Below are 14,658 nucleotides of genomic sequence, written 5' to 3'. Positions count from 1 at the left end.
CCCTGTGGCCCAGTGGTTAAGTTCGCGCTCTCTGCTTCGGCAGCCCAGGGTTTCGCCGGTTTGAATCCTGGTCGTGGACATGGCACCGCTCGCCAAGCCATGCTGAGGTGGCATCCCACATGCCACAACTAGAAGGACCCACAACTGTGTACCCAGGGACTTTGGGAGAAAAAGGAAAAGTAAAAAAAAAAAAATAAAGAATTCTCACCCAGATATTCCATCCTTGATAGCAGCAGGGATCTTGGGGATGACTTTGTAGGGGAGGAAGACAATTCCTCTACTGTCTAGGTCCTTCTGGCTGGCCTAAGAAATATACATGATACAGAATAACAGGAGAAAATCAAAGTTTTAAAACATGTATACGTGGGAGAAACCCCAGAAGACTGAATAACACACCAGAATGGCTGAAGTCACCACCTTAAATACCATCTTCAGCTAAAGACAAAGGAGGATGTTGGGGGTAGTGCTTTGGGACTTCAAAGGGGAGGAAGGCAATTTACATGGAGATGGAAATGCAAATGTTTGATAAACAAGTGTTTGCTGTCTGTAGACAATGTGACCCGAGAGGCAAAACTGATAAAAATGGGCTTGCTGGTGGGGCTGGCCTGGTGGTGTAGTAGTGAAGTTCGTAGGCTCTGCTTCAGCAGCCCAGGGTTCACCAGTTTGCATCCCAGGTGCAGACCTACGTGCCATTTGTGAAGCCATGCTGTGGCTGTCTCCCACATACAGAATAGAGGAAGATTGGCACATATTAGCACAGGGCCAGTCTTCCTCAGCAAAAAAAACAAGGGCTTGCTGGTGCCTTTCTGTCACACCTAGTTTATGTTATACTATAGTTATCTTACGATATTAGGTCCTTCCTGGAACAAGCCTTCTATGTTAAATTCTTTTTAGGTAGTTAGGGGGAAGGTCAAAGTTTCTTTCAGAATCTTGTCTTAAAAATAAGCAAGGCAAAGAGACACATTTTGGGGTGGCCAATTCTGATCCCCCTCAACTTCCTGAACGTGACTTGTCCCTTCAGCCACTTTACTTGAATAAGGCCTGGCTGTTGTGGATGGCTAGAGCACACTTGTCATCCTAGGCTCTCCCATCACCGTCTTCCCAGGATTCCCTTGATATCCTTCTCCTGTGTTGGAGTTCCCATTTCCTCCATCCCCTGCTTACCTGTTTATGGGATTGCTCTTCTTTTGGTGTGAAGCACTTTCTTTAATAGGAGTGTGGGTGACAGATTCTTGTGGCCTTCCATGCCTGAAATAGCTTTTTCTACCCTCACACTTGGTTACTTGTCTGGGTATAGTGGTCTGGGTTGCTCATTTCCCTTTGGAATCTTGCAGACATTGTTCTGTTGGCTTGTTTCCAGTGTTGCTTTTGTGATGACAAGAACTGTCTGATCATTTGTGTGTTACTTGGCTTGGGTTTTATTTTTGTTTTTGTCCCCACCCCATCCCCATCCCCCTAACCCTGGGGCAGCTTATAGAATCCTCTTTTTGTTCTCAGGTTCCTGAGATTTCACGGGATGTGCCTTGATTTTCGTTTATTATCCTGGTCATTTGGTAGACCCTTTCATTCTGGCAAGTGATGTTCTTCGGTTCTAGGAAGTTTTGTTGAATTATTTTGTTGATAGTTTCATTTCCTTCACTATTGTCTGTTCTCTCTTTCTGGAACTCCTGTTAATTGGATATTGGACCTCTGGGAGTGAGCCTCTCATTTTATTTTTGCTCTCTTTTTTTCCATCACTGTCCTTTTGTTCTACTCTCTGAGAGACTTTATTTTCCAACCCTCTGACATTTTTTGTCTCGGCTTTTTTTTTTTTTTTTTTTTTTTGAGGAAGATTAGCCCTGAGCTAACATCTGCAGCCAATCCTCCTCTTTTTGCTGAGGAAGACTGGCCCTGAGCTAACATCCGTGCCCATCTTCCTCTACTTTATATATAGGATGCCTGCCACAGCACAGCTTGACAAGTGGTGCATAGGTCCACACCCGAGATCTGAACCAGCAAACCCAAGGCCACTGAAGCAGAACGTGCGAACTTAACCACTGCACCACCAGGCCAGCCCCTCTGCTATTGTATTTTTAATTTCTACAATCTCTTTTTATGATTTTGAATGTTTCTTTTTTAGATCATCCTATTCTTATCACATAGTTGCAATATATTTTATCTCTTTGATGAGCTTAATATTTTTCCCGCTTTATCTTTTTTTTCAAGTATCCTTCTCCCCTTCTGTTTGTTGCAGGTTGCTTTTTGTGTGTGTGTTTAGATCACTACTGTTAGAGAAACTGAGGCATATTAAAATTTTAAGAATTTATTTGAGCAAAAGTCAATTCAAATTGGGCAACATCCACTCTGGTAGATAGAAAGGAGCTCCAAGGAGCTGTACAAAATGAAAGACTTTTGTAGGCAGGAAGGGAGCAGGAACAAGGAAGTTATGTTAGGCAAAAAAGTGGATTGGTTATTGCAAAGTGGCTTTCCTTTAGAGGACAGTAGGGGTCTATCAGGCAGGTTACTTAACTGGTGCTGATCAGGTGATTCTTGATTGGCTAGTTTAAGATTCCATTTCTGGGAGAGCCAAAACTGTAATTAAGTTGCAGTTTGGTGACAGGCTTAGCATACGCGACTCCATTTTGGGCCTGTTCTCTTGTTTTTAAAGATTTTATTTTTTTTCCTTTTTCTCCCCAAAGCCCCCCAGTACATAGTTGTATATTCTTTGTTGTGGGTCCTTCTAGTTGTGGCATGTGGGACGCTGCCTCAGCGTGGTTTGATGAGCAGTGCCATGTCCACGCCCAGGATTCGAACCAGCGAAACACTGGGCCACCTGCAGCAGAGCACGTAAACTTAACCACTCGGCCACTGGGCCAGCCCCTGTTCTCTTGTTTTTAACACTATCTTCCACGTTAAAGAGTTTCTTCACATTTCTGGTAATCCTTGTTTATTTGCATATAATTGAGATGGAGAGACAACCGAGCTGATGAGAAGCTCTTCGTGTGGGGGTGAGGTTTGTCTGCTTGAGGCATTGCAGTGGGGTAGTCTGACTGTGCCATTTGTTGGCTAACCCCCATATTAGTGTATTTTTAGGTATTTCCTTTGTGACTAACAAGATTCTCAGGGGAAAATCTTCCTACCTCCTGCCTAGAGAGCGCAGTCTGGTCGCTGGCATTTCTGGCTGGAAGGGACTCAGCAGCACTCAGTGTGCCACGTGGCCACCCCATCAACCTGTCAGCTACATGGTGCCAGATTCTCAGTCGTGCTTTGGACTGGCTGCATGTCTCCCAGTCCAGAGAAAGTGGGGCAGTCGTTCAGAGGCGTAGAGTAAGGGAAGATACTGGGAACCTCACTTCTCAGAAATACTTTGGCCCTCTTCTTCCTTGCTTTGGCCACCCCACTTCACCTTCGCGTCAAGTGCAGAGTGTAAATTGCTTGGTTTTCAGCTCCTCTCCCTGCCGGCAAGGGATTTGGTTTCTTGAGTCAGTGAAGTCAGTTACCACCAGTTTTCCTGGATTGCAAAATTTTGTTGCTATTGTCCCCTCTCCTGTTCCCAGTCATAATCCTTGTGGGACTATGATTTTTTAAAAAATTCCTTTAGTGTTGTTTTAGTTGAGTTTTGGGAAGGAGCAAAATTGGATGTGTGGTCAATCTGCCATTTTAACCCAAAGTCCCTTTAAAAGCTTTTAAGAGTTAGACTTACCCATTTACGCAGGGCGTTTTTATGAAGCTATTTCTGTGTGCCAGACACTTGTCCTTTCCATGTAGGGTGTGCATTGGTGCTCGTTAACTAAAATCTCAATACATAAATAATTACTATAAATGGCCATTTAAACAAAGATGTGAATCACTTGTGGAAGGATTTGAGTATTACAGACATTAATATGGACGTTGTGTAAGTTAAATCCCTCTGAACAAATGCCTATGACAGTGGTAATACAGTTCTGTTTCTCTGGGGAAATATGTGCTGAATACCACCCATGGATGCCAGTAATACAGCTGATCCTTATTGCTTGTGGTACTTATGTTTTATCAAGTCGTCGAGAACACTGAATTCGCAGATACTGAACCATTGCTCCAAGAGGATATCATAGGGTTAGGTTCCTGCCACCCTCTGGTCACAACATTTTTGTCAACAAGTCATCCTATAACCTTGTTTTATTTGTGTTTCTGTTTAAAGACACCTTATTTAATATGCCTGAATGGAGCTTATCTGACACATATTTTCACATAGCCTTCTTGTGCCTAGGAACACTTAGACAGCACTTTAGCACTGTTTGGGGGCCATTTTAAACAATAAAATCAGCAACACAAAACTGCAAAACATGGCACTAAATAAACCACAAAAAGGGCTTTTCCACTTTTTTACAGTATGAGAGCTGAAACAAGAAAGCAAGGTGTCCCCTTGTTCCACTTCAGCTGGGACCCATTCTGTGCGTGTACGCAGGTGACTGCAAAATTGCTGCAAGCATTGATTTGGGGGTTACTAATAAATTTTAGCAAGTGGGTAAATTTGCAAATACTGAATACACAAATAATGAGGATCAATTGTCTATATTATCCCTGTCACTGAGCAAGGGCTCATCCCCTCATTTGCACAGAAGCCAATACTGTGGTACATCAGTCTTTGAGAAAAGAAACAGTTTATTATGCAGTCAGTTGGTAAGGAGATGGAAGGACAGGCTCTGAACTCTGTTTCTGATCCAAGGTATGGGGTAAGGTTTCAGGGATCAGTGAGGGCAGGCTGGTATGCGCTGGCAGGATGAGTTCCATTGGCAGATCAAAATTTTTTCTTCTGCGCATGCTCCTGGCTGGCTCCCCGCTCCTGAAAAATGGCTTTTAACGTCCTGTTGTTAAGCTGAGGTCAGTTATGGGAGGTGGGGGGGATGGGGAGATGACAGTGAACAAGGGCAGGTTGCTGTGCAGATTTAAGTTATTGCCTTCTCTATTAATAAAAGTTTCTGGAGATTTAGAGTCATCCTCCCCTTCTTGGCACAGAGAGGGAGGCAGCCTTACAAATGGAGATTTCTTTTACAAATCTAAATTTCCCTTCCAAAAGGATAACTTCTACCAGGTTTTCAGAGCTTTTCCTATGTCTGCTGTTTTTTTTAATAATCATCAGCTCAGAATAGCCCTTATGCCAAAGAGGCATATTTTGGGGTGGCACATTCTGTTCCTGGTCCTGTGGTTACATCCCTAATGCCCCTAGCCCAACAAGGAAAGGCCTTTATAACCCCTCTAGAGTTATATGGATGTTATATGGATTTGCATATGCTTGTAAAAACCGTTGTTGTCTGGAGTTTTTACTGGCCAATGTAATCAGTAATAGCCAGTAATACCCTGAGTCATTAACAATTTACATACATTACCTCATTGACTTTTACAAACTTGTGCAGCAGATGTTATTTCTATTTAAAAGAAGTGGAAACTCGTTTGAATGACAGGAGTCACTTATTTGTGCTCCTCACGGCTAGTCAGTAGAGGAGTAGGGATTTGTCTGACATCTGAGGTCATTGCTGTTACCCTGGACTGAGCCTCCCTCCAAAAGCATCCTTGTGCTGACGGGTCGGTTACTGAAGTTGTGAGTAAGGCTCCTGTGCTGCAGTGAGAGGGATGTATGGGAGTGCTACCTGGTTTATGTTGTAAGTGTAATTCTCTCTTTAAAAAATTTACGTTGGCTTTTGTTTTTGTGATCATTTTAATTTTAATATTTGCTTACTTTTGAATCTGAATTATTTTTGAATTATGTAATTAAAATAGGAAGGATAGTATAAAATTCTATGATAGAATTGATAGTCCTTTGAAAAATAAGATAATAAAATCCACTTATTTTACACAGAAAACCAGAGCTCCAGGAAATTAACTTGCCCAAAATCACACAGTTAGTTGCTAAGCCAGTATCCAAACTGTACAACTCCCAATCTAATTCTTTAAGTTTTATGTAGCCCCTTGTACTCAAAAGATTCTTTTAACCAAATGTGGCAAAGATTTAGTACCCAAAGTTAAGCCAAAACCTATTGTACTACCACATGCTCACTACTTTTTAACTTTAACTTCTTGGAGTGAACCACTGATATGAAACAAAATTGCTTTCGAGCAGGGGAAGAAAACTCAGCTGTCTGCAGAGGCCAGCAGTAGGAACTGTGGAGAGAGCCGGCCCCAGGGAAGCATTGCCCTCCTGACGTCATCTGATTAGTGACACTTGAAAATGCAGGTTCAGTATTATCAGATCTTCTCATGCTAGAAAAGCAGATATTATTATAAATATTGACAACTATGTCATACTTTAAAACGACACCGTAAGACATAAAACAAAAGCGTCTGAGGGCCAGTTTGAGGCCACCGGTTTGGAGCCTGTACTTTAAAGGGTTTAGCTTACAGTGCAGCTTTCATTCCGTCGCGCCGTTAGTGACTCTGAGAAGGAACTAAGACCAGTTTTCTGGTGATATGTTAAATGAAAACTCTTGAGTTAAATTTATAAGACAAATACACCAGGCACAGTTAGTCTGGCTGTTTATTTCATGAAATAATTTGTTTAGATGTGTTTTGGCTGCATGTTACCCACAAAACATAGATCATATGTGTTTATTACCAGTTAGAATTGATTCGTATTTTGAAGTCGTGTAGAATTTTGCAGTCTCATATGTTAGCAGACTTGCTACGCTTATCTAATGCATGCAAGGCTCTCATAGCATTATCACTTGCTGAAAATAGGTATTTTATCTTGCTTTACGGCAGTAGACATTACACAGCATCTGCAGTGCTCTTAGAACTCTCAGCAATAGAATGTCCCCAGATGCATCCAGAGTCTTACCTTATTTCCTAAGAAAATAATGGGAGTTACGGTTCTTAAAACATGAATTGATATAAAACTAAAGCATTCTAAATCTAGAGTACAATTAGCAGTTACTGATGAACTTCTTTCCCATTAGTATCAGAAAAAAATAGATGAGAGTAAATACCTGGAGAATTTTGGGAGAACTGTGGCATTCATCCATCTTTTTTTAAAGCTTCTTATTGAAATGTACATACAGAAAAATACACACATTATAAATGTACAATTCAGTGGATTTTCTCAAAATGAACATGCCTGTGTAGCCAGCACCCAGATTAAGAAATGAAACATTTATTCATACTACTATTGATGGGTATTTGGGTTTCCATTTGAGACCTATTAGATTTAGTGCTGCCATGAATGTTCTTGTACATATTTTTTCAGTGAACTTAGCACATATCTCTGTTGGGTGTATACCTGGGAGTGAAATGGTTGGGTCTAGGATATCTGTATATTGCCAGTTTTTCAATGTGTTTGAGCCAATTCAGACTCCACTAGCAGTGTATGGCTTCCAGTTGTTTCATATCCTAACCAGCACTTGATCTTGGCTTTTTCATCCCCGTCATTCTAATGGATATATCTCACTGTGGTTTGAATTTACATTTCCTGATGATTATTGAGATTGAGCACCTTTCATTTGCTTATTGGCCATTTGGATATCCTCTTATAAAGTCCAGATTCATGTCTTTTGCACTGTCTTTGTAAACTTTTTCCCTTTAACTTTTAAAAATAAATAGTTTGCTTATATAAACATTTTCATTCAGAGAGCTAGCTATTTTCCCCCCATTGACTCTGCTGCAGTGAAAAACATCTTAGAGATCTGCTGATATATGTATAAAACCAAAATAGCTTTGGCCCACAAGATTGCCTTCTAGATAACTTTATAAACAAGAGGGAACCTTGCATGGAATGTTCTTTTCAGGCCATTTAACCTATCAACATTTATTATCAGAACAAAAGAAAAGTAGTAATAAACAGATGTACTTTTTAAAAAATTAGTGTTTGGAATAGACTTTTGCCTTTTTGGTTTTATGAATTTGTTTTGTGAATTCTGACTGGAAACAGTATCAGCTGCTAATTGGTAATATGTTAGTAATTAGAAGAGTTTATTTAGAAAAAGAAAGTAGCTTAAATTTGTCCTTTTAAATAATTTTTATCCATACAGTTGTTGAGGTTTTTTTCCTGCTTACAAGTAATATATGGTTGTGGTCAAAAATTCAGAAGTTATAGAAATATATAACATAGAAATTGAAAGTCTCCCATAACCTCACCTCCTAGAGATAATTTTTTGGTTTGAATTCATCCAGATTTTCTTCTTTGAATTTGCTAACATATTTCACAAATGATATACTCTACGTACTGTTTTGCCACTTGCTTGTTTAACCTAACAATAATTGTTGTTACTGAATTTTTAGGAGGTTTTAAAAAATAATTATCTATGATAATTAGATACCCATTATTGACAATAAGAATGCCTTGTTGAATAGATAAAAAATAAAAAGTAGGGGCCTCCCGGTGGCACAGCGGTTAAGTTCTCACGTTCTGCTTCGGCAACCCAGCGTTCACTGGTTCGGATCCCGGGTGTGGACATGGCACCGCCTGGCAAGTCATGCTGTGGCAGGCATCCCACATATAAAGTAGAAGAAGATGGGCACGGATGTGAGCTCAGGGCCAGTCTTCCTCAGCAAAAAGAGGAGGATTGGCAGCGGATGGTAGCTCAGGGCTACTCTTCCTCAAAAGAAAAAAAATGTAATTAGTATATCAATTTTATTAACTTTACTTATAGATCTTTAAAATGGTACATTTTCTGGCAGATTCAGTATGCATCTTTTAATTTACCTAACAGAGTATTTTCCTAGTACACAGAAGAATTCCAACTAAGGAAGATCTAAATTAATGGAGTTTATAAGCAGGTTGAAAGTGGCTTGATTTTTAAGCAGTTCTTTTTATATTTAAGTCATCCTAACCATGGAAATTCCCCTACTGAGTTGGTAATTCCCCTCTGTTCTTCTTGAGAACTTCTCTGGATTGAGCCTGCACTTTACACTTGGATAGGATGATGCCTGCTGATTATTTCCGGCAGCTGGGGTGGCTGTCAGATGAAGGCTGTGCCTGCTCTGCAGAGAACTTGCGTATCTCACTGGTCGTCCAAGGGTTGTGCTTGTTTTCTAGTTCAGTGCTCGGCATTATGGGAATGTCATCAGATCTTTCCTAAAAGCGAATATCCAGTCTCTGGAAATCTCCAGGTGGTTTTTTTTTTTAAGCAGTGAGACTAATTTAAAAGTATATACCATTAGTCTTTTTAAACAGTGTTTTACAAAGTAAAATAAAGTCCAAGGTATTCTGTTTTGTGGAGTAGTATAACATCTAATGTACAAACAAAATCTTCATTTTTCCTCTAATCTAGAAGCAATTCTTCGGATAAATTATTATTTTGAAATGAGAATAATTGAGCTACATTTTCCCCATCTAGATTTAAAAGACTATAAAATAATGTTGTTGCTAAATATTAAAGAAGATAAATTCCTTTTTTTTAATTGAGTTCATAATAGTTTACATCAATGTGAGATTTCAGTTGTACATTATTTCTTGACTGTCACCATGTAAGTGCTCCCCTTCTCCCCCAGGGCTCCCCACCCCCTTCCCCTGGTAACCACTGAACTGTTTTCTTTGTCCCAGTACTTGTTTATATTCCACACATGAGTGAAATCATCTGGTGTTTGTCTTTCTTGGACTGGCTTATTTCACTTAGCATAATTCCCTCTAGGTCCTTCCATGTTATCGCAAATGGGATGAATTTGTCTTTTTTTCTGGCTGAGTAGTATTTCATTGTGTGTGTGTGTGTATATGTATATATATATATATACATATACACACACACACACACACACACACATATATATATATACACACCACATAAAGAAGATAAATTCTTTTAATACCTTTATTGTAACTGTTGTTGGTAAAATCGGTGTGGTCTTGTGGGGTTGATTGTCTTGTGTTTCTTGTACTAAAGCAGGACATTGCTGGTTGAAGATCACCTTCCAGTTTTGTGAAATATTTCACCCAAACGTGCTTTTCTGTTCCCGTGGTACCAGATTGAAGTTTCTCTGTGCATGATAGGGTTGGCAGCCTCAGGAACAGAAAGTAGACGTTCTTGTCTGGAGGCTTTTCTGTGACTGAACCAGCATCACGTAATAGATGTTCTTAATAAGAAGTAGTGAATGGGAGCAGGTTTAATATAGGCATCACTTTGCAAAGCGGAAAGATGCTGTGGTGTGTGTTGCTACTCTAAATGTAAAGTACTAGTTTTAATAGCTAATCAAATCATTATAGGATAAATTATTTTATTCTGGGCCCCCAAAGTGATTCGAAATAATCTAGCTATTCGATGAGCTTTGGAAACACTTGGATCCTAAAGAACGTAAACGTAAATGTCTCATTCCCCTCTCCTTCCATGGGTAGTGTGGGCAACCCAAATAAAGTGACTGTCAACCTGTGGTTGGTAGATGTTTCCACTAATTGTTTGGGAAAACAAAATTGTTTCCATTTGTTCCTCTGGAAACAAAGAAATAGAGCTATAGTTCTTCAAACTGTTTGTATAATGGTCAAATTACTTTTTTGTTTTTTAAACAATCTTGTTTCCTGAGCTGAGAACTCATTACCAGACTTACCCTGCAGTATGTTTTTGTCTGCTAAATTAAACCAAATCAAAACAAAACAACAACCAAAAAAGCCCGCCATAACCTGCATGTAGGTTTTTAGCGGTAAGGAGCTACTGGTAACAGATGCTTAGCCATTGTTGTGTGAGCAGCTTTGTTGGAATAAACATAAACAAGAGTTGCACTGGGGGAGCTACTGGAACTGATTGATCAGACTTTAAGGAGAGTCATTATACTTTAAGCAGCATGACTATTTAGGGAGTATCTGTTCAAGATATTGGAAAGCTCACAGTGTGTTGTGTGGTGGCTAAGGGGGTTATGAGGCTGCTGCTGCTCCCTAATACCAGATTTTATAGCTATCTTTCAGTTTAGTTAGGGTGTCTTTCTGTTGATGTCTTATGCACTAGCTATTGTTTAAACTTGTTCCCTCTCTTTATATAGGAGGAGGGGAAAACCAGCCTGCTAGATTGAAACAAAACCTTGTGAAGGAGATTTAACCCCTTGCTTAGGAATGTAGGGATTTATAATTAAACGGATTCATTTGTCATTAGGGTCTTGGACCAGTATTGGCTAGTATATCACTGACTTTCACATGTCTTTTATGGATATATGTAATTAGTTAGGTTTATTCTCTATTCCTTGTGTTTATAAACTGTGTGAAAGAATCAAGTACTGCTTATAGAACATCGTTACTTGAGATCTGACTTTGTAAGTGCAGTTTTCTCTGTGTTTTGAACTGAGGAAGGCATTAAGTGGGATCCTTGGAAGTCAGAGAGAACAAATTCAATGTGAGCCTAATCAGAGTCCCACCATGTTTTGAAGGGCAGTTCGTTTGTTCGCCTGTGGAGTGGGAGTTGTTTTTGTTCTTTGGGGGCTCTCTGAAGTGAAATGGATGCTCTTAGAGTGTCAGTATTTGTCTTTCTTGTTTCCTTTAGGTTAATGTTTGAAAGTTATTAATCAGGTTGAGTAAGATGGGTATCCTGCCCTAGAGGTTTTCCTGTTTAGTGGAGAAGCTGAGATTTATAAAGTCACACCAAAATGAAATAAAGTGATAATGAAAAGCCTTGGGCAGACTGGCTCTATAATATTTCTTAGGCTATTTGTGCAGGTTGGTTTGTTTAATTATTATTATTATTTTTGTTATTGTCAGAATTGTCGTTTCTAATAGTAGGATCCCTCACACCATTTAAATCAAATCTTGCTTGCTACCATAGAAAATGGGCTCAGAATATCTTCTTAAAGTCCAAACCATTCCTTTAAAGACTAACAGATGTTTGCCCTCCTTTCCAGTCAGTGAAAGATGAACTCTTACTAGTTCCTTTCCTCTTTGCTTTTAAACATGGCATTAAGTAAAAGTAGATTTGCGTCCTTTTTGGGTTTTGACCAAAGTACACACCCATCCCCTTCCTGCCTCCCTGGAACTGGTTCAAGATTTGGAGAGAAGGGTTTGTTTGGGGGCGTTTCCCTTGTCTTATCTCTGTGTGAGCATATGCTAGGGTTGAATTTATTTTGACCCTTTCGTTTTAAATTTGGAACCAAAGCAAGAGTTTAAAGTACAACAGGAGAAGAGAGCCTGCTGAACTTGAGACATGAGGGACCCAGGGAGGAAGGTGCGTACATGCATTCAAGCTTTCCCGCAGAGCCTGGCCATCTTTATTCGTATACTCAATTATAAGCTAATAATTACTAGATGAAGGGAAAATATTTAAAACTATATAAAGATGTGTGTGACATTTATATTATGTGTTTATGTGCTTAAGTTTACAGCAGTGCCTCTAGTATCCACAATTTTGAAATTGATGGCAGAACAAGTAAATTCTGAATTTTTATTTGAAAGCTTTTTGGAAAAGCTTTGGAGGATGGATATTTGCAAGCAAAAAATGTATCATTTGTGATTGATCTTTAAGGGAATGACTGAGAAAGTATATAGATATTTTAGGCATTAATATTATTTTGTCTTCTAAAGCATCAAATAAAGAGAACTATAAAGAGTTGTTATTAGATAAAGGTTACCCAGATTCTCCTTAAGGTTGAGAAGCAAATCTGTCTTCATTGATTATTATTTATCTTTGTCCGTTAATTTTGAGCACAGTACCTTGCATGTGTAGTTGACTTCTTTCTGGACTGATCTTTTCCAGAGCCTGGCCCAACTAGAGAATCTGTGCAAACAGCTGTATGAAACAACAGACACAGCCACTCGACTCCAGGCAGAGAAAGCCTTGGTCGAATTCACCAACAGCCCCGACTGCCTGAGCAAGTGCCAGCTACTCCTCGAAAGAGGAAGTGTACGTAAGATTTGAAAACCCTGAAGGATAACAGAGGCTTAGGAAAATGTATTCTGGTTCTAAGTTTAGGGGTGGACTGGGATTGGTTCTTGGTTCCTCTAGGTGCCTCTGCCATCTTAATTTCACTTTTAAAAAAGCACCATACCTGGGAGGTTGGCAAAAAATACCTACAGCCTCAGCAGGAAAATCTTGTTGAACATACATTTTGTCCTGTCATTTTTCATCTTGAGTCACACTTCTGGGACTCTTTCTCTGTTCTACACTTAAGTACCACTTCATATCCTTCGCACAGAAGACAGGGCTGTATATAAATGACTTCTTATCCACAAAGTCCGTGTCACCCTACAAGATCTCCAGTCTTCTCTGTTTTTCCCCCTCTGTACCACAGCTGCTTCTTAGTGCCTTAGAAATGTAGGGTAAAAATGATCTTGACAATGAAATTAAAGGAAGTATAGTTTTAGAAATGGAATTAGGGTCTCTTCTAGCTTAAAAATGGCAATGCAGTGATCAAAATAATGTTTTTAATGAGACATAATTTGATTAAATTAATATTTTGGCAAGATGGGGGTGTTAGGAAGGGTAAGACTCCAACCAGGGTATCATGACAGGGCACCGAGAGAGTCAGAATCGCGACTAGACTAGCAGCTAACACCGTGCTGAGCTCTGGAGGGGCGTGTGGAAAGAACAGCAGTTCTTTGCTGAGAGGGTGGAGTTGTAGATGGCTCCACTGTTAAGTCTTCATAGTAGTGTTACGCTGTTTATGGAGTAAATAGAACAGATTACACTTGGCTCAAAATTGCCGCTTAGTAGCTGAGGGAGCTAACGCTTCTCCCAGGCATCTGAAGGTTACAGAGTCACGGCCAGAGATTGTATGCTGCTCTGTTTGTTTTCGCACGTAGTTGGTATATTTCTTTTCAATCACTCGGTCTTAGAATTGATCCACTTACGTTTGTGCTTTCAGAGATAGACCACTAGCTCTTCCAGTGGATTCCCACTGGAGCCCCGCTATCATCCCTGACTGTTAACTCCACTTCCTCATGTTGACAGTCAGCAGGCTGGAATAAAATAGGATTGGTGCAATACTAAAAACACTCAATTATAGTAGGTTCTTCCCTTTTAATCTCTGTTGACTTCTTAGTGACTTAACAGATTTATTGGAATTATGTGTAAAAACTATTTATGCGTTATATATTGTATAGTTATACACTATGTTCTATATGTATAGTCCTTCTTGCATTATTTGTGATTTGACTTACCTGCTGTAATCAGTTTAAACCATGTTCAGGGGTGTTGAATAAAAATTACATGTCAAATCACTTTCATAGATTTTTTCTTAAGCTTAATTTTTTTTTTATGAGATTGGCACCTGAGCTAACATCTGTTGCCAGTCTTCCTTTTTTTTCTCCTCTTCTTCTCTCCCCAAAAGTCACCTAGTATATAGTTGTATATTCTAGTTGGAGGTCCTTCTAGTTGTGCTGTATGGGACACCAACTCAGCATGGCTTGATGAGCGGTGCCATATCCATGCCCAGGATCAAAACCGGTGAAACCCTGGGCCGCCAAAGTGGAGCAAGTGAACTCAACCACTCAGCCACGAGGCAGGCCCCTAAGCTTAAATTTTTTTTATAACTGGTCGCATTACATAATGCCTATGGATAGGCCTACTGTCTTAAGGATTTATAGTTTGATGGAAGATTATCCTTGACCCTTGATTAAATTACTTTGATGGTTCTGAATCTCTCCCTGTTATATGACATGATATAATATAGCCACACAGAAGAATTCCCACACAGCACCTTCTTATACGTTATGATCAGATAGAGAACTCTGATTCTCTGTAAGGTTAAAATTCATTAAAATCCACACTTGAGAATATGATAATGCTATTTCATTGCTTA

The 14,658-nt window shown here is 39.6% G+C and overlaps 1 protein-coding gene across 2 annotated transcripts in view; it reads left to right on the top strand.

Annotated features, from left to right (window-relative positions):
* XPO7 (exportin 7) overlaps positions 1-14,658 on the top strand; it is a 100,873-nt gene that overhangs the window by 51,166 nt on the left and 35,049 nt on the right. For both annotated transcript variants that reach the window (XM_046656392.1, XM_046656391.1), the window contains exon 2: positions 12,615-12,761. In XM_046656392.1, the coding sequence (XP_046512348.1) occupies positions 12,615-12,761 (147 nt within the window). The remainder of the gene's footprint in view (positions 1-12,614; positions 12,762-14,658) is intronic.

Source organism: Equus quagga, chromosome 3, assembly GCF_021613505.1.
Source record: "Equus quagga isolate Etosha38 chromosome 3, UCLA_HA_Equagga_1.0, whole genome shotgun sequence".
NCBI lineage: Eukaryota > Metazoa > Chordata > Mammalia > Perissodactyla > Equidae > Equus > Equus quagga.
The sequence above is the reverse complement of the archived record's forward strand: the minus strand, read 5'-3'. Positions and strand labels throughout refer to the sequence as shown.